The sequence below is a fragment of the Peromyscus eremicus genome, chromosome 13 (genome assembly GCF_949786415.1).
Source record: "Peromyscus eremicus chromosome 13, PerEre_H2_v1, whole genome shotgun sequence".
Lineage (NCBI taxonomy): Eukaryota > Metazoa > Chordata > Mammalia > Rodentia > Cricetidae > Peromyscus > Peromyscus eremicus.
In genome coordinates this window covers 9,270,370-9,290,298 of record NC_081429.1, presented here as the reverse complement: position 1 = coordinate 9,290,298, position 19,929 = coordinate 9,270,370, and the positions used below count along the sequence as shown (strand labels likewise).

The 19,929-nt window shown below is 48.1% G+C and overlaps 2 protein-coding genes across 5 annotated transcripts in view; one reads left to right on the top strand and one right to left on the bottom strand.

The window, feature by feature from the left end:
- Positions 1-1,381: 1,381 nt before the first annotated feature.
- Dusp28 (dual specificity phosphatase 28) lies at positions 1,382-2,382 on the bottom strand. The gene is made up of 2 exons (XM_059278547.1): positions 1,941-2,382; positions 1,382-1,788 (listed from the first exon to the last, which is right to left on the bottom strand). Exons 1-2 carry the CDS (start codon positions 2,307-2,309, stop codon positions 1,666-1,668), a joined length of 492 nt encoding a protein of 163 aa, XP_059134530.1. The 5' UTR covers positions 2,310-2,382; the 3' UTR covers positions 1,382-1,665.
- Positions 2,383-8,425: 6,043 nt separating this feature from the next.
- Ankmy1 (ankyrin repeat and MYND domain containing 1) overlaps positions 8,426-19,929 on the top strand; it is a 54,033-nt gene continuing 42,529 nt past the window's right edge. For 3 of the 4 annotated variants that reach the window (XM_059278544.1, XM_059278542.1, XM_059278546.1), the window contains exons 1-4: positions 8,439-8,568; positions 8,798-8,957; positions 13,494-13,683; positions 16,696-16,839. In XM_059278544.1, the coding sequence (XP_059134527.1) occupies positions 8,815-8,957; positions 13,494-13,683; positions 16,696-16,839 (477 nt within the window). In that variant the 5' untranslated portion in view covers positions 8,439-8,568; positions 8,798-8,814. Of the gene's footprint in view, positions 8,569-8,797; positions 8,958-13,493; positions 13,684-16,695; positions 16,840-19,929 lie in introns of all 4 variants that reach the window. The other variant, XM_059278543.1, reaches the window with a different exon arrangement.

The following is a 19,929-nucleotide window of genomic DNA, read 5'->3' as shown; positions in this document are numbered from 1 at the left end:
CGAGTGCCCCCTTGTGGTTACAGTCAGTGTTACATCCCCAGCCCCAGAAGAAAAGTGTGTGTGTGTGGGGGGGGGAGTGGAGGTGGGGGTCCTGTAGTCCCCGGGGCAGAGGTTTGAGAGCTGGGCCAGGCCAAAGCTACAGTCGAATAGCTCCCAGAACTGAGCGGGTGGAATAAAAAGTACCCGATACACTCCACAGATATCCTACAACCTGACCTGGGCATTCTGTCCCTTGCATCTTTGTTGCCTCTAGCCCAGGCAGCAGGTTAGGCAGTATGCCCTGCCCTGACGGGAGGGCAGCGGCCTCTTGGAATGTGTTGTGAACAGGGATTGGCTACACACACTGGGGGTGGGGGTGGGGGCACCTGGGCCTGGAGCCCCGTTCTCTGCAAGCCACGGCAGCCTCAGTGGTTGAGTGGGGACAGCAGCATCGGCTCCTTTAAGGGATGAACATAAGGGACCCGGTGGAGGAAGCTCAGAGGTCAGATTAGCCAGCTTGTGCAGCAGTCCTGGGATGGACAATGCCAGTCTGCCCACTCCTGTAGGGCTGGGTGTCCCCTACAAAGTGCAGTGAGCGTTTTGAATCAGTGACCACTGAAGGGCTTGTTCGTTACAGCCAGAAACCAGAAGTGCAGGGGCAGGTGGGGGAGATGGTGCTTACTAGCACCCCGATGCCTTGATCATGAGCTGTGTGCCTCATGCCCCCTCAACTTGGGGTTCTGTTAAGTGAGAAGGCGTCATTCTTCATTCTAAGAACCCTCCACCTGGGGACCCAAGTGTGTCTCACTGCATAGAGGCAGATATGACCAAACCCTTTAGTCTCTTCAGGGGCAAAATGGGGCTAGTCTGTTGGGTGGTGACGGACCATGACCTTCAAGAAGAAGCTGGAGCAAGAAGCAGTCTGATGACAGCCTACTCTGGCCCCAGAGACCATAAGCAGAAGTGGAGAAGGGAAGCCATACATACCAACTCTGGGATTTTATTCACTAATGCATATTTACTTGCAAATTAACCAGTGGCCACACATCTGTAATTCACACACATAGCCCAGGTTTTTCTTCGCTCTTCCTTCATTACTTCTTTAAATCGTGACTAAATTTCCAGGGCTCTTAAAGAAGCAGGATGTCTAAGAGTGGCTGAACTAGAAGAGCAAGCAACACAAGGTGGCAACCGGTGGGCCTGCCTGCCGGCTGGGGAGGATGGTGCACAGGGCATAAGGGTATTGATACAGGTTAAGTAAGGTGATGATGGGTGGTGGGCGGATGCCTCCCTCCCATGGCACAGCAACTGTAAGACTAAAGATGGTGGGCCCAGGACTAAGCTCAGGTCTCAGAAGGGACCAGAAAGAAGTCCAGGAGGCACGAAAAGGTTCTCCTCCCTTGGAGGAGGCAGCTAGCCAGGACTCTGGTCTGTCACTTCCTATCAACTGTCATGGGCTCCCCAGGCTCTTATAAATCCTTTAAGCATTTTCTCTACCTAAAACTTCGCTGGTTTGGATTTGACCAAAGCCTGATGAATAAACGAAGTCCTCCTCCTCAGTAGACACTCCTGTACTGCCATCAAGAGGGGGCAACACCCGAGGCCAGTTGCCTGTTGAAAAGCGGAGGGAAGGAACACCTTCTTTTAGTGCACACGCTTGGCCACCCAGCAGCTGAACGATGCAGCTTACTCGGGATCGGCGGGGTCCCGGGGCAGGAGGGCCTGGGCTTGGAGGGTCTGTTCATACTTCTGCAGCTGAGCCCAGAAACCCAGATTGGGCTCGGCTACCGGGCGAGCGCTCTTCACCATCTGTAACCAAGAGAGCTACCATGAGAGGGACCCGACAGACAGGCCGGAGCGCAGAGGCTCCGCCCCAGGGTGAAGGGTGGGGCACGCCCCGGAAGAGCCTCTCTCTATGTGGGGGGGCCCGCCCCGGAAGACCCGCCCCTGGAAACTCGGACCTGGAATGCGCGCTCCAGGCTGTGGCCGCGGTGCCGCATGAGATAGGCGGTGCAGACGGCGGCCGAGCGGCTGCGGCCGTTCTTGCAGTACACGAGGCAGGAACCGCCGTCGCGCACCGCGGCCTCCATGGCGGCGCAGGTGGGCTCCAGGTGCGCCAGCAGGTCTTCGGCCGGGTCGTCGAACACCGGTACGCGCAGCTCGGCCACTCCCGGTGCGCGCGGCCCGGGCTGCTGGCGGGAGACGTTGACGCACAGAGTGATGCCCGCGCGCACCAGCAGCTCCGTGGCACTCGCGGCCCGCGCATTCCCGATGAAGAGCGCGGGGGCGACGCGCGCGAACGTTGGCGGTGCCACCTCGGAGGTGCCCATGACCCCAGCGACCCTAGGGTCAGCGGAGGGCCGCGGGCTGCGGAGTCCTTGCTCTGGCCGCTAGGTGGCGACCTCACCAGGTCGTGGGGGCGGAGCCTCGGCTCGGCGTTGGCTGAATTGACAGTGGGCGGAGCCTGCAATGTTGGTCTGGAGGGAACACAGCGGGCGACAGTGGCAGCTTTATTTCCTTCGGTTAAATGCTTTCTAGTAAAGTGCCCCTTGGCACTCCCGACGTTTCCTTTGTAAAACATGGTTCATATGCAATAAAACTACCACTATGAGTTCGTGTTTTTTTTTTTCTTAATAATAAGTTGTCAGTACTCTGACTTCCCAAAGCTTATTAAGAAGTATTTAATGAGGCCGTGGAGATGGCTCAGTGGCTGAAGGCACCTGTTGCCAAGCTTGATGGCCTGAGTTCTATTCCTGGGACCCACATAGTTGGAAGGAGAGAACCGACTCTTGCAAGTTTTCCTCTGACCTGCACATGAGTGCCCTTATATATACAAGCACTCACAAAAGAATTTTTAAAATTAGAAATAGAGGTACTTAATGTCTGAGAGTCAATTTTTTTTTTGTCCAGAATTTTCGAGGAATAGTCTTTTGAAGCACCAGCATCTCACAGCCATAGACAGTTAATTTCAGTTTCAATTTTGTTAGAATAATGAAGACTTTTGCTTTCATTTCCATGCTTAAGATTTTCAACCAGAAGTCCATTTCCATTACGCCTTACAACCCCACCTCCGTAATAATAATTTCTTTAATAATCTTGACAAAAAAGAAAAAAATGGGCCTGCTCTCTCCCTTCCTGCTACTAGGTGTTGGTGACGCCCAGGTCATGACTATAGCCTGGTCCTGCTCTTGTGCCAGACAGTCAAGTATCTGCAGCCAGTTCAGCCTCCCTGCCAGCCCAGGCAGAGGAGGCCTTACCAGCCGCTGTCTCAGTTTTTTGACCCCCTAAGGAAGAAGCTGACTTGACTTTACATGAACAGGAAAACAACGTGTGGTCAGAAAACAGTTCTAACCTCAAAGGGAATGAGTTAAATATGAGTGGCCGTGACTGGCAATGAGAGTGCCCCGCATAGCTTGTTCCAGTGTTGAAAGTTTCACTAGCATTTATAGCTACAGAGCAAAATGATGGCATTTTTCAAAGACATTGATGGAAACATCAGGTAAGTGGGTTACAGCAAAGGGAGTTTCTGGCATAGGTTTCAGATACTCTCTGATGACATTTCTTAGTTTTGGGGTTGGAGGAAGCTAATCTGTTAATACAGTCCAAATAGTTTTACCAAATAGTCACAGATTGTTAGTCTATAAACTGAGGCTATGACTGCTCTAAGGTATGGCTAAGCAGAAGGTTTTTATTTTTTATTTTTATTTATTTATTTGGTTTGGTTTTTCAAGACAGGGTCTCTCTGTGTAGCCTTGACTGTCCTGGAACTCGCTCTGTAAACCAGACTGGCTTTGAACTCACAGAGATCTTCCTGCCTGTACTTCCCAAGTGCTGGGATTAAAGACGTATGCCACCACTGCCCAGCAGAAAGTTTTTATTGTAGGTGTGAAGGAGAGTACAGCCAGAGGCATCTGGAAGAGTCTAGAGCAAAGAGAGAAAGTAGTAGACTGGACATGGCCAGCAGGCTGGACTTGGCCGTGAGAGGAGAGAAAGAGGGAGAGCAGGAGAGGAAGACAAGAGAGGGAGCGTAGCCGAAATAGCGGGGTTATAAGGACAACGAGAAGCTGCAGGGAGGGAAGCCCATAGCTGGAGAAGTTTGGGGTAAGGGGCAGTATGAGAAGAGCCAGGATGCCAGCGTGGACTCTGAATGTTTCACAGGTACTTGTGATATTCAGGGAGCCTAGAGGCCAGCATGAGCTTTGGTATACTGCCAGGAACCACAGCTAGCCATTTGTCCCTTCTGACGGTGATAAGAAAACGGTTTCTTTGGTAGAGGGGAACTGGATTCACGAGTTCTAGTTCTGGCTATTGTGAGAACCAGATGTGGGCAGTGAATGGTCATTAGGATTAAAGAGAGCCCACAATGGTTTAACTCTGGGTTTGTAACTTTCCAGCTCTCTACACAGACTCAGTGTTCTAATTGTCCAATCAGCCGTGTGTCATCTTTAGCTAAGTGTAGTTTTTACTTTCTACCGACTCTACTCCTTCAATTTATAGGAGCCACTCACTCAGGTGTACATTCCTCTATCCCCAGCTCCATGAGCAAGCTCCGGATGCTCCCCTGTGTCAGGGAAGCCTCACACCCTGTGATGGTACTTTTCTGTTGCTGTGCTAAGAAACCATGACCAAGGCAACTTACAAAATGCAACATTTAATTTGGGGCTCAGAGTCACAGAGGATAGAGGAGTCCATGGCCATCATGGAGGAGAGCATGGAGCAGGCAGGCAGACACAGCTCTGAAACAGTAGCTGAGAGCTTACATTTTGAGACAAAAATCACAGTAGGGGAGGAGCAAGTTCACTGGGAGTGTGGAGGGCTTTTGAAAGAGCAGATCCCACTCCCAGTGACTCCTCCCCCAACAAGGCCACACTTCCTCATCCTTGCCAAACAGTTCCATCAACTGGCAATCAAGCATTCACCCATAGGAGTCTATAGAGGGACCATTCTTTTTTTTTTTTTTTTTTTTTTTTTTTTTTTTGCAGGCACAAGAATAAATTTTTATTTTAGACAAGACATTAAAGAAAGTTACATAAATGTAAAGCAGTATTACTCTTTTTAGTTAAGTTTTTGTTTTGGAAAATAGAATTTTTGTAATAAAAGATATTTCAAATATAGAATTACTAATTTTTAAGTTACTAAAAGATTTCTTAGTCTTAATTTCAAATATAATATAACCAATATCAACATATGTAAATGATATAGATAAGAGTCCTTTGGAGCTATCAACAAGTCACTATAGTTTGTTTCTTGGTAGAAGGCTTCTTTCCAGATCTCTGTGGACATTCTTTCTAAAATATTTATGTTTGTGATATATGGGTGCAGATCCACATATGGAGGTCGAGGTCAACTTTCAGGAATGGTTATCTTCTATCCTGGTTACAAGACTGCAGTCAGGCTGTCGGGCTTCTTCTCTGACAAGCACTGGTTATCTCCAGGGCCACCTTACTGGGTCCACTGTGAATATCCTTATTTGATATTCCTCAAAGTCAACACGTGATCATTTCTTTCTCCCTTGTTCTTTCCTTCAGGTGTATGAATGTTCTGCCCGCATGTATGTCTGTGCAACATGTGTGTAGCTGGTACCCACAAAGGTTAAGAGAGGGCATCAGCTCCCCTGGTACTGGAGTTGTAGACAGCTATGAGCTGCCATGGATGCTGGGATATAGGGACCATTCTTATTCAAACCAGCACTGATGAAATCATGTTTCTGTACACTATGAAGATGTGTCTTTGCCAAAGTGCCTTCTGGTCGGTTTAATAAAAGGCTAAATGACCAATAGCTAGGAAGGTAGAGGATAGGCGGGACTTGTAGACAAAAAGTGCCAAAAAGAGAGCATGAGGATGAAGAAGGGCAGGGTCACCAGCCAGATGCAGAGGAAGCAGAAGATGAACAGGCTGTGCTGGAAAAAGGTACTGCCACGTGGTAGAGTGTAGATAAGAAATATGGGTTAATTTAAGTTGTAAGAGCTAGTTAGTAACAAGCTTATTGGCCGAGCATTTATAATTAATAACAAGTCTCTGTGTGGTTATTTGGGGAGCTGGCTGGTGGGACAAGTCCACCTACACATCACATATGGCCCCAGGGGTGGGACTGGGCTAATGGGAATGAGGAGGGTTTTTTCTGTCCTATCCAGTGGCCAGCATGGAAGACAGCTTTGGGCAAAGGCAGTGGGGCTGGGAGAAACTGAGTCACTGGTAGAGTTTGGAAGCACTGACTCGAACAAAACTTGGAGTTCTACTCTGGGGTTGCTTCTTGTACCTCCCTAGAGGGAATTTGAAGTGGACGTTGTTCCAGGGCCTCTGGCCTGCTGTCTCATGCTCAGCTCTACTGAGCTCATGAGTTGCTTACCAAGTCTGTCTACCTCTGGGATGTTCTCTCCTCTGGGTAGCTGGAATATACTTTTTGAAGCTGGGCTTTCCTGGAGGTGAGTCCTGACTCTGGCAAGTTGTGCTGATTGACCATTAGTGTGAGTGGACAAATCAGTTTTGTAGGTCATGACCAGCATTTTTTTTCAATAAAAATAGAGAAAAGAACAGACTACAGACCACTAAATAATTGGGTGTACGTATGTAGTGGATAAACTCTTTTTTTTAAATCCTGGCATGATTGGACACAGGACGGCCTGGGAATTGAACCCGGTTCATCAGTCAGTGCTCTTAACCACTAAGCCATCTCTTTCCTCTGTGGATGAACTCTTTATGAACCTTTTCTGAACTTTGTTTTTCCATAGTATAAAAGCACAGTGTGTTGCTGTCTTAAACATTCTTACTGTAGGTTGAAGGCAAAAAGTTTAAGCCCCTGAGAGAACACACAAGACAGCATGCACTTAGAACTGTTCTGATGTTCCCCCTTCGGCCTGGATTTTGAGGTCCCTCCTGCACTTCATACCACTTAATAGTCCTGAGTGTGGACCACATTCCAGCAGCAGCAGCAGCAGCAGCAGCATGTGGGAACTGCCCACAAGTGCTGGTTCCCAGGCCTGCTGAGGATCTGTGGAATGAGAAACACTGGGGTGGACCCAGAAAGCCTGCCTTGGTATGGCTTCATATGTGCTGACATCGTTTTACCCATCATTTAGTTAATCTTAAGTTATTTAAGGTCAAAGAGCTAAAACAAGTGAAACACACACACACACACACACACACACACACGCGCACACACACACACGCACACACACACATCACACCACACCTTAAACAATAGAATTTTTCACTTAGTACATGTCATTTATATTCATGTGCTTTTCTCTGATGACAGTTTTGAGCTAGGGCCAGGCGATGGGTAAGCATCGTTAGTGGCACCTAGTACTGTCTGTCTTCCAGTTTTGTGAGAATCTAGAATCACCTTACAGACAATAGAGGGCGAGTCCTGTTAGAATTTCACTTTTCCCGCCATTACTTCCAAATATCAAACTTGGGTCTAGTATGTGATTTCAGGTGATTTTCTTTGCTCATCTTTCAGCCTTTAACAGTTTTAGTAGAGAAGGCCCCATTCCCAGCCCGTGACTCACTGGATTCCGCAGCAGCGGCACTGGCTCAGTACCTCCGTGTTTGCAGATACCCATTTTGGCAAGGCAAGCCGCTAATTTGCTGAAAGCAAGTTGGCCCGAGATCAGTTTCCAACTATCAGATCTGTTTAATCTGCTAAGTTTACCGATTCACCAAAATTTAAAAAGCTATTGTTACTAGGGTTTTTTTAATGAATGTTAGCATATTATGAAAATATTTTTTTTGAGTAACTTGGGAAGGGTCGGGGGTTGAGAAGATGCAAGGTCTCTATGATCCAGGCTAACCTCCAACTTGCAGTGATTTTTCCTGCCTCAGCCCCTAAGTGTTAGGATGAGGGGCTTGTGCCACTGTGCCTAGTTGGACGGTTATGACAAACTGTGGAAATATAGCTTCTTGATCTTTGTGTCCATGTATACATTTATGAATATAAACAAAATTTCAGCACATCATGGCCCAGCATCACCACCTGCAGTTCCTCCCATCACTCATGGCCCGGGCCACATTGGTACCCAGCCCCTCAATGTGGCTCTAGATTCGCACTCCAGTGCATCCTCTCTGCAACCCTGTTCTAGAGGCTCCTCTTCTAGAGGTCTTCCTCTCTGCCAAGACGAGGCTGCGGTCTAGGGCTTTGCTAACGACCACTGCTTGGCAGTCAGACGGCTTTAATCAAGCCTTGGCCCCAGGGGGTCTTTCTCTTTAGGAATGCTGGCAGCTTCTGACTCAAAAGCTAACTGGCAGTGTGGGGCAGACACCCCGAGCCAGCTTTCACAGGAGGGCTCGGTGGCGGTGGTGGAGCCAGCGTGGCCAGCTCAGGATTGGCGGTGGCTAGGAGGAGGCGTGGTAATCGCAGCTCCGTTCGTGCATTGGCCGAGCCTTGTTCAGGGGCGAGTCTGGGGCGGAGGGATGGGGGAGGGTCAGCGGAACCTGGCTCCGATTGGCTGGAGCTGGGAGCACACCGTGGGCGTGGCCGTCTCCAGGGCAACGTGACGCGCTCCTGTAGCGGGTCTACACCGCTTGGTGCGCTCTGAGATGCTTGGTTCAGTCTAGGCCAAGGTGTTTGTCTGCTGAGGGTGACTGGAGGTCAGCGGGCAAGGCTAGATTCCCATGTGGTCCTGACGGCCCTTGGTGACAACTGCTTTGGGAAGGCCAGGGAACCCCCCAGGAAGGCCAGTGAGCCCTCAGGAGCTAGAGGGGTCTACTTGGAGACTCCGAAGAGGGTCACCCAAGACCGGAGGGACTGCGGGCGGGTCCCCTAGCCGCCACTGTCCTCGGTCCTGAGGGCGAATTGTGAACACAGATTTGCTTCTAGGTTTAAAGAGGAGAGACATGGACGACGTTCGTTCCGTTGTCACTTTGGACTCCCAAGGCTCGAAAACAATCAGCTCCAGAGGTCTGGAGGGGCGAAGTGGTCAGTCTCCTGACACTGAGAGCCAGGACTCCGTGAGGAGCTACACCTTCTTCTCCAGAAGGTGCAGGGGACCCGCTAGCAGGAAGGTGCAATCAGCACCACAGGGCCATGTATCAGTTGGAATTCAATATTGGGGCAGGCCTTAAAGATCGCTAAAGGGAGCCCGGTGTGGTGGTACCCTACTTTAATCCTAGCACTGGGGAGATGGTGGCATGCAGATCTGTCTGTTCAAGGCCAGCCTGGCCTACATAAGGCAATCCAGGCCAGCTAGGGCTACTGACTCCAATGCTACTACTACACTCCTCCTCCTCCTCCTCCTCCTCCTCCTCCTCCTCCTCCTCCTCCTCCTTCTCCTCTTCCTTCTCCTCCTCCTCCTCCTCCTCCTCCTCCTCCTCCTCCTCCTCCTCCTCCTCCTCATCCCACTACTACTACTACTGAATCTTAAAAGCCTCTTTTGTCCTCCCTAGTCTAGTCTCTGGAGAGAGAAAACTCTCAGTTATACCAATCCAAGAGGAAAAAGGATGGGCAAGTAGTAGCAGGAATCCCATGTCTTGAGATGGTCAGCATAATCCTATTCACTTCTAGGCAGCTGAAGGAAAGGCCCTGTTCCATCCTGTTACCATCATAGCTCCTTCACTACTCGGTGGATAATAGCAGGGCTGCTTGGGCCGGGAGCCCCAGCAGAGCCTTGTTTGTACTAAAACCCCTCACCTGCACTGCACTCATTGTACTTGCCCCTGCTGTGGGTTGGGGTTGAATGCTTATGCACCTAAAAATTCATGTTGACACTCTAAATCCCAATGTGACGATGCTTGGAGGCTAGACTCGGGAAGGCCATTAAATTCAGAAGAGGTCATGAGGGTGGAGTCTCATGATAGGACTAGAGTTCTTATAACCAGAGACAGAGGGACCAGGTCAGATCTCTGCTTTTTTTTCTCTCCACCCTCTCTGCCAACCTGAGCCCACACCCACAAGGTTCTGGGAACCAAGACCTTATGAGCTCAAATACGCGGCTGTCTGGGCCTTGGACCTCCAGGCCCTAGGACCAGGGAAGTAAGCAAGCATGGGTGGTTTGCTGCTGCAGATGCATCAGTCCCCATCTCACAGATGAAGAAGCTAAGTCATGAAGGGACCCCGGAGCCCACCTAGAACAAGCAGTTGGAAGTGGCAGAGCCAGGTGACTGTTTCTGTGCCAGCTGGCCACCTCTAATGCCATCACTCACACAGTTGTGTTTTGATTTTCTTGATTCCAAACTTCTTTTCTTTCTTTCTTTCTTTCTTTCTTTCTTTCTTTCTTTCTTTCTTTCTTTCTTTCTTTCTTTCTTTCTTTCTTTCTTTCTTTCTTTTTTTCTTTTTTGGAAAAAATTCCCCTTCTTTCCTCTTACTGATGATAGCCTTTTCCAAGAGTTATCCAAGTGGCCCCTGAGCCATGTTGAAAGGAAGGAACTGCAGGCCAAGTCTCACTTTGCTAGGATCTCTGTAACGAAGTGTTAAGGCCAGATGGGGCAATACTGGTTCCATCCCCCCACCGTTCTGGAGGCAGATGCGCAAGATCAAAGGGCCTCAGGCTTGACGTCCTTTCTCTCTCCTGGCTTGTATTGACTCCTCCTCCCTTGGTCTGTTCCCTTCATCTCCCCTGTGTATGTCTCTATGTCCAAATGAAGGTTTCCTTCTTATGACGATACTAGTCATACTGGCCTAGAGCCCACCCTGATGACCTCGGTTATCCCTGTAAGGACACTTCTGAGCTACTGGTGTTTAGTGTTCTAACATGAGAATTTACATCTCAGGGTTGGGGATGTGACTCAGTTGTTTGTCCTTCATGCACGAAGTCCTGGCTTCAATTCCCAACACTGCACAACCTGTCATGGCCGTGCATGCCTGTGGTTGCACACCTAGGAGGTGGAGGCAGGAGGATTGGAAGTGCAAGTTCATCATCGGCCGTATGTTAAGTCTGAGGCCAGCCTCAGCCTGTGCCTCAGCCTGTGCCACAGGGAGACCTGTTGGAGAGAAAAAAGGAAAGAAGAAAAAGAATTCGCAGCACCCACAACAGTGCCTTCAGCCTCACCAGGATAGTTTGGGTGTCTGTCCTTCTTCACTTCTTTCTGTCTATGTAATTTACCAAACGTGGGTTCTGTCTTCTCGAAGTGGGATCCTTTCTTTATGGGGTAGATGCCGAGCTTAGGCTTAGTGGCCCGTAACAGGCACTCAAGGGCTGGTTGGTGGATTGGGTTAGGGCTGTGTTAGTCAAGGTTCTTTAAAGAAACAACTGACAGAATATATGTGTGTATGTACGTGTATACACACAGGATCCAGGCTCTCTGTGTATTTCCCATCTTTACATGGCTTTTTTCTTTTATATTACTTTATTCCCTTTTTAAGGCCTTTCTCAACCCCTTTTCTCTTCTCTCCCAAGGCTATGTATATTTTTAAACACACTGTAACCCGTTTATAGGTTTTCCCCATCTGAATGTGTCTTTACTGTGTATCTGTAAGATTTCCTGTCTACATGAGCAAAAGCCCTAAACTCGCCATGTAGCATGCTGGTGGAGCTCTCAAGCCTACAGGCAGCAGCTGGGAGAAGCCTCTTTGTAGTGCAGCATGTGAGAGAGACTTCGTGAACCTGCCGTGCTGATTGGCTCATGGTGGCTGCAGCCAGCTCCATCTTGCAGGCAGCTGTCGGGAGATGAGTCTCTGCATTGTGGCTGGTGTGAGACTGTGAGACTAGGAAGCCGTGTCTGGCTTCATTTTTTTTTGTGTTTAGAACCTTTTTAAAGCTTTTTCATGCCTTATGTGGATCTACACTGGACGGTGGGCACCATTTGTAGGTGGATGTTTCCTGTCCTGACCACCTGTTCCCAAATAACCAGCAACCACTTTCCAAATAACTGATTCAGAGACTTAATATAAATTATAAGTGCTCGGCCAATAGCTCAGGCTTGTTACTACTTAACTCTTATGTATAAATTAACCCGTATTTCTTATCTATGCTTTGCCACATGGCTTGCTTCCTGATTTTCTACATCCTGCTTCCTCAGCGGTTGGCTGGCATCTCTTCTGACTCTGTCCTTCTACCCATCCTTCTCCTAGTTTGGTTGTCTTGCCTATAATTCTTGCCCAGCTACCTACTGGCCAATCAGCTTTTTATTAAACCAATCCACATGACAAATCTTCACAGTGTACAAAAGGATTATTCCACAGCAATATATAATAGTACAATAGTACAATGCATATACTATGTGTATATATATATATATATGATTTTTTTTTGGTTTTTTTCAAGACAGAGTTTCTCTGTGTAGCTTTGCGCCTTTCCTGGAACTCACTTGGTAGCCCAGGCTGGCCTCGAACTCACAGAGATCCACCTGGCTCTGCCTCCCGAGTGCTGGGATTAAAGGCATGCGCCACCACCGCCCAGCTATATGATTTTTTTTGAGATAGGGTTTCTCTGTGTAGTTTTGGTGCCTGTCCTGGATCTTGCTCTGTAGACCAGGCTGGCCTCGAACTCACAGAGATCTGCCTGGCTCTGCCTCCCGAGTGCTGGTACCACCTCCCGGCATACATATGATTATTAAAGTGGCTTACAGGCTGTGATCTGAGTAGTTCAACAATTTGTCTTCTCAAAGAAAGGCCAAGAATCTTGTAGTTGTTGAGGCCACAAGGTTGGATGTTTTAGCTGATCTTTGGTATTTGTTATAACACCAAAGAAGTAGGTTCTCATAACAGCAAAGATGCCTCAGCAAGCAGGATGGATGAGCTTGCCAGCACGAGGAAGGGCAAACAAGCAGACGTAAAAGCTTCCTCCTCCCATGTCCTGGCTGCTACCAGACAGTGTGGCCCAGATTTAGCATGAATCATCTCTCCTCAAACGATCCAATCCAAAAAATCCTTCACAGGCATGCCCAACTGCTTGGGTTTTAGTTGATTTCAGATGAAGTCAATTTGACAGCCCAGGTTAATCATCACAGGGTCTGAGGGATCCCATGTTGTGTGCTGCCAATCTAGCCACCAGCCAGACACTGGGATTGGTCTCCAGAGCACAGGCATCAGCACACAGCATCCTGAGAGAGCTGAGCGGAGGCTGAGAGGGGGAGTGTCATGGACTTAGGCTGAGATCCTTGTCTAAGTCACAACTCATCCCTTCAGAACACAAGCACGAGAGGAAGGTAACCTGCCTTGGACACACCTCTCCCTACTGTGGTTCATGCATCCTGCATCTGTCCGTTTGTCCGTCGGTTTGCTGCCCCTCCAACTGCTCTCATACCTTTCCCGGGTCTACTTGTGTGTTGGAGCGTCTGTTTCTTGCCCATCCTGGGCTGATGTTGCAGCTCAAGAGGGAGCTGTGGGCAATCTGTCTGGAAATAGCTAGAGGGACTGACTGGTCCTGTCTCAGGGGTGGGCACATTTACTCTTGCCAGTTTGTACCCTTCCTGTACAGTTCATTTCACTGCATCTTCTATGCCCCAGTTTCCCTTTGGGGAAATCTGGAGCCTGGGGGTTATCTGGAGAGTGACATGAGATGGAGGGGTGGTCCTCCACACATGGTCACTCTTACAATGTTCCTAGTTGCTCTTTCTTTAGTTCTCTGTCTTCCTAGGAACACTTCAGTGGACCCCAAGGAGGATGAGGAGGAGTCTGAAAGCCCCCCGAGAGAGCCGGACCTGAAGGAGGCCTACATCGAGCTCATTCAAGGGGTTCAGGAGTGGCAGGACGGCTGTGTCTACAGAGGGGAGTTCGGACTCAACATGAAGCTCGGATATGGCGAGTTCTCTTGGCCCACAGGCGAGGTAGGTGGCTCCAGCAGGGGTCCTTCTCCTGAGAGCAGGTGTTGTGAACCTTTGAAGCGACCCATAGGATAGGGTTAAGGCTTTCTGCAGGAGAATTCTAGAGGAGTTCTCTGCACATTTCTGCTTCATGTCACTGTTTCCTGGGGGTCATGCATGAGGTTTGGGAAGCTGTGACTGAAGAAGATAATTTCTTATTCTGAGTAAATGTTTTATTATCTAAAATATTTTATTTATTCTTTGACAGTTTCATACATGTATAGAATTTACCTGGAGCATATTTACCCCACTCTTCACTCCCTCCATCCCACCCAATGGCCCCTTCCCATCTTAATGTCCCTTCTCTCTCTTTTTAAAATAGTTTACTGAGTCCAATTAGTGTTCCTCACATTGGCATGGGTGTGGGGCCCTCCACTGGTACACAGGCAACCTACCAGCAGCCACACCCCCAGAGAAGACTGACTTTCTCATCCTCAGCAGCCAGTAACTGCCAATAAATAGCTCCTCAGCTAAGGGTGGGGCCCTGTGAGCCCTTCCCTCACCCGCTCTGGACTCTTAGGCAGGTCCCGTGCAGGTAGCCATAGGTGCTGTGGGTTCACGAGTGTCATAGCTATGTCATGTCCAGAGACCAATACTTTACAGCTCTCCCCCCTCGCACATTCTCTTCCCACTTCTTCAACAACATCCCCTGAGCCTTGAGGGTGGGAGATAGATACAGATGTCCCATTAAGGGCTGAATACTTATGAATCACTTATCCTTAGCACTTTGACCAGTTACGAACCTTTGCACTGACTGATGCCCACTGCAAAAAGAAGCTTCTCTGACCAAGGTTGAGGGCAGCACTAATCAATGGATATAAATATAAACATTTAGAAGGTAGCTTGACAACGTATCAATTTGGCAAAGCAACAGTAGTAGGTTCCCTGCCAGGTGGGCAAATATTTTAAAGTTTCAAATTATTGCAGAGACTCACATATTTTACCTTGTTGAAATTGCTTGCTGTTTAAGATTAAAATGATGGCAAAGGATATTCTTAACTATAAAATGAAAATGCACCGAGGCCTCCCCTGCTAGGCTATGCCCAGGACCTAAGTGAAGATTTCTTGGAGGCAGGGACCCAAAACTGGGGCCCATGACCAAATCTGTTTGTGTTTCCTGGGTCACTGGTTGGGTACAATAGCTGAGTGTGCAGCCAAGCTGGGGGTGTGCTGTGTCTGGAAGCCTGGCCAGGTCACCGGGGATGCAGTGCTATGAAGAGTCCTGGAGGCTCTGTCTTCCTATGATCTGTGTCCGGGTAGAGGACTTGGATAAAGTCTAGGACAGTGTCTTAGGGTTTCTGTTGCTGTGAAGAGACACCATGACCACAGCGACTCTTATAAAGGAAAACATATAATTAGGGGGCTGGCTTACAGTTTCAGAGGTTCAGTCTGTTATCATCATGGCTGGAGCACAGCAGCAGGCGGGCAGACATGGTGCTGGAGAAGCAGCTGAGAGTCCTACATCTTGCAGGCATGGAAGGAAATGGTCACGCTGAGCAAAGCTTGAGCAAGAGACCTCAAAGCCCAGCCCCACAGTGACACACTTCCTCCAACAAAGCCACACCTAACAGTGCCCCTCCCTGTGAGGTTATGGGGGCCAGTTACACTCAAACTGCCACAGGCAGTCCAAGAGCCCTTTCTACTGGAGCCTTTCCAGTCTGGTGCTGCTCATGACATCTGGGGGTTCATGGGCTCCTGTTCTGCTCCTTTGTTCCAAGTGTGCCTTTACCTCTGGCAAGGGCTTCTCTAACTTGGTGCCCAAGACCAGGTGGTCTGGTCCTCCCTCCCACATCTAGTCCCTCTCATTTGTTCAAGAAACAGTAGAAGGGGCAGGACTTTCTCAGCCTCGTTTCTAAAGTCCCATGAGCCCAGCTCCAGGCAGGAGGCTGTGTTGACCCAGGCAGCTGTGGCCTGGGGCAGGAGAGAGGTAGGCACGCTATGGCCATCTACTCTTTCTGGTGAGAGCATTTCAGAGCAGGGGCGTTACACGGGGTGGGGGTGGCTATGAATCCCTGGAGGTACACTTGTCCAGAGGAGGGCATTGGTGGGGGGGAAGAGCAGCTGTTTAGGATAGGGTCTTAGGAGAAATGAGGTGTTGGGATGGGAAGAAAGGTAGGAGTCCTCTAAGACCCTGAATGGGAGCAGCTGTGGGCGGAGCCTCTAGCCCAGTCCTAGAACTCAGGGATGTCAGGAGCCAATGTGGGGCTCCATGATGATGGTTATGCCTGTGTGTTTGTGTCTCAAGTCTTTATCTGGTTTCTCATTTGCCCACTGTTCATGACTTCTTGAGAAATCAAAGCTAAGAGCTCTTGGCCCAGCTTTTTCTGAGGAGGGAGATGCCACCTCACAGCATACAAGTCAAGTACAGTGCCTGGGGGATGGGTGACACCCTCCTTTCCTCTCCCATGCCCTTTGAAACACCCGTCTGACATTCTCACCTGAAGGTGAGCTCTGGACAAGGACACAGAGGCTCACAATGGACCCAGTATTGAGGAGCCATAAGTCAACCTTACCTTGTCCTCAACTAGGCCCAGGGTCCCCACCGAATAGCATCCTCCAGCCAGCCTGGCCTCTGTTTTCTGATGGAGAGCTCATTAGGGTGGGGCCAGGACTCCTAAGAGGGGAGGACTCTGCCAAACCCAGGGTGGACGCTGGCCTGGCAGCAGCTCCAGGCAGTTCTGACACCGGCCCCCCAAGTCTATACCAGAGCAGAGGGCAGGGAGGGTGTACTCATAAAGATGACTGCCTGGAGGCCTCTCTGGGTATTTTGAGTGACCAACCCCAGTTATCACATTGGTCACCTGGACTGAAAGAAGCCTTGTGTCTGGGTACCCAAGAAGGCTATCGTAGTCCTGTGGTCCTCATTTTCTGCCAGCCAGGTATGGTAGCCTGACTTAGCAGTTAGTGCAGGGTCGGGGTTCCAGAGGGGAGTGCCTTCTCCCAGACGGGAGGTTCACTAGCCTCTCTACTCCATAGACCTACCGAGGGCAGTTTTACAGGGACCACTGCCATGGTGTGGGCACCTACAGATGGCCGGATGGCTCCAGCTTCACAGGCATGTTTTACCTCAGCCAACGAGAAGGCTATGGCACCATGTTCACGAAAACGAAGTTATTCCAGGTGAGGAGATCCTATGATCATGTGATAGGTGGGATTAGTATATGTGTTCATGAGGGGTCAGGCTGTTGTGTGTTCATGTGAGGGGCAGGGTTACTGTGTGTTTCTATGAGGAGCTGCTACATGTTCATGAGGGGCAAGGCTACTGTGTGAAAACATGTGAGGGGTAGGCCTCTGTGTGTTTATGTCAGGTGGGGCCTTTGTGTGTTTGGATGAATAGTGTTACAGCCATTATCTAGATCCCTGGAGAAAAAGATATTTAGGTTCTTGAAAAGTTTAAATAGAAGTAGCTTTCTTGGGTTGGGGACTTAGCTCAGTGGTAGAGTGCTTGCCTAGTAAGCACAAGGCCCTGGGTTTGGTCCTCAGCTCCAGAAAAAGAAAAAAAGACACATCCACAGAAGTAGCTTTCTTATTTTAGTGACTGTAATACTACCAATAATAAGGATATAAATAAAAAATAAAAAATGCATCTATCTAGTCCCAGAAGGATGTTATCAAGATATGTATCTTTTGAATTAAAAATAAGATAAATGTTTATTTTTAATATATAAAATGGGTCTTTCTTATACATATTATTTAAGACTTGCCTTTCTCCCACCCCCTCACCCCTGGAGGAAAAAAATACACATGACTTTCCTTATTATATATCATTCACAATTATATACACTCTATTAATAGAAAGTTTTGAAAGTTTCAACAAGCGTAGATTTGTGTGTTTGGGGCACAAAATGGCTTCCTTCCCTCATGTCACTGCCCAGTGCCTTTGTGGTCAATGTTCAGTTCAGTCATGGTAACCTTCCGCCTGTAATCTTGCTTTTGCAAGAGAGGGCCACACGGTGGAGCCCTGCAGAGCTGGGTCCAGTGTCTTCCTCTTGGCCCGTCAGGGCAGATCCCGCCCCACGGCTCAGTGTTCCTGTAGTTTCTTTGGTTACCGAAGTCTCCGCGGTATGAAGCCACCACAGCTTAACTGAACGTCCTTTAGACAGTTTCCTGTCTGGGGCAATAAAGCTGTGGCCCACACATGTTTAGTTTGCTTTTGTGTGTGCATGTAAACATTAAATGCAGGTTTTCATTTCCCTGGGAAAACGTCTCAGTGTAGCCTGGGGGGCCACGTGCCTGAATGCTCCCTGTCTATGGCTGCAAGATGCCAGTCTGCATGCCGTGAACACTCAGTGTTGCTAGTGATCTTTGTTAATAGTGATTACGTGCCTCATTGTGGGTGGGGCTAGTTTCTTCCTAACGGAGAGCCAGACGGCCTATCATGCAGTCCCCTCCCCCTGGCCAGGTGTTTATCAGTTTTGTTGTTTGTTTCCCTCAGAGAATCAGCTTTTGCTCCAGCTTACCTGTACATTTGGCTCTGTTTTACCGTCAGTTTCTTCCTGTCCACCCTCCCTGTGCACCCCTGCCTCAGTGATTTTCTAAGCTTTTCTCACTTAGCGGTTGCCTGCTTTTGTCGGATGTACACATTGGTTCTATGTTCCACAGTTTCAGTTCCCTCATATTGTCACTTCCAGCCAGTTCAAAGTGCATTTTAATTTATGCCCTGATTGCTTTTTGACCCGTAGTTCCTTGTCATGAGTATTGTTTTTCACGTTCAGATTTTGGCTTCTGCTGACATTTTGCTACTGATTTCCTGTGTGCTTGCTTAATTTGCATGATTTTGGTTCTTTAAATTGGCTGTGACTTGTGTGATGACCTAGACCATGGCCAGTTTTGTTGCTCTTATTTTTGTGTTGCTAAAGATCAAACCGAGGGCCTTGTGCATGCAAGGCAAATGCTCTAATGCTGAACTACATTCCTAGCTCTCTTTTTACTTATTTTGAGACTGGCCTTGAACTCACTCTGTAACCTAGGCAGGTCTTGACTTTGCAGTCATCCTGCCCAGCTTCCTGAACAGCTGGGATACAGGCCTTTTTCACGGAGTCTACCCAGCATGGCTGACTTTGTGGTGTTTGTTTTGTTTTTTAAATCTGTTTGTTCACATGAAGGTTAGAGGACAACTTTGTGGAGTTGGTTCCACGTTGACATGGGTTCACGGAAAGGAATTCCGGCCACTCAGTTTGCATAGCAAGTCTCTCTGGCCAACCTTTAAATGCATTTCAGCAGTTGTTGACCACAATGTTTCCTGAGTCACATATTTTCACTGTTTGTGTTACTTTAAATTAAAATAAAGTGGATTTTCTTTTTTTTTGGTTTTGTTTTTTTACTGACCCTGCCAGTGTTTGAACATGGTGAGTTAGAATGTCTCACCAAAATGGAAAAATTTAAAATACTCCTTACAGTGCCACATTTAGCTTTTTATTCTTTGAGACCATGTTACTTATTTAATGAGTAAAATTTTAGATTTATTTGTATGTCCCTGGTATTTGTCTTATGCCCGCCCCCTTTTATAATGAACTGATATATCCTCTTTAAAAACAATCTCTTCAGGCCAGGGTTAGTCCTAGCACTTGGGAGGCAGAGGCAGGTGGCTATCTATGAATCAGAGGCTGGCCTGTTTGTATAGCAAACATCAGGACAGCTGGGACTATAGAGAGAGACTCTGTCTCAAAAACAAACAAATGAAAAAGACAAAAAACTAAAACCAAAACCAAAACCAAACCAAACAAAAACCCTCTTCAATATTTCATGACCCAAAGTTTAAATTTAATGTTAATAAAGTTATATATAAATTTTGGGACATTATTTTCACTGTGGCATACCTGTCATCATAATTTTAAATAATTATAGATATTTCTTCTCTTTATTTTTTTTTGAAAATGTGTGTGTGCTTATTTAAATTTAGTTCAATAATGGTGACTGGACAGTTAGATCTGCCTTGTCCCACGCAGTGACCCAAGCCATCACGATGGTGTCTACTGAATGGTTGAGGTACAGCTCTCCAAACTAAGGTGTTGTGTAAATGTGGAGCACACACCAAGTTCTTTATTTTGGCAGTGCTAGGGTGGAACCCAGGGCCTTACACATGCCTGGGAACGTGCTTTACTGAGCTATACCCTCAGCTCCTGCAGACCAGATCACCAAGACTTTTAAGAAAAAAAAAAGTAAAATATCTGAAAAGTTTTCAACATTAGATGTATTTAAAAACGATAA

What these genes read in the sequence shown, in the direction of transcription:
- Dusp28 (XM_059278547.1), bottom strand. Translation starts at nt 2,309, where the DNA reads ATGGGCACCTCCGAGGTGGCACCGCCAACGTTCGCGCGCGTCGCCCCC. An exon ending in GCCTGGAGCGCGCATTCCAG is followed by an intron (nt 1,789 to 1,940) that starts GTCCGAGTTTCC and finishes TCTTGGTTACAG; the next exon opens with ATGGTGAAGAGCGCTCGCCC.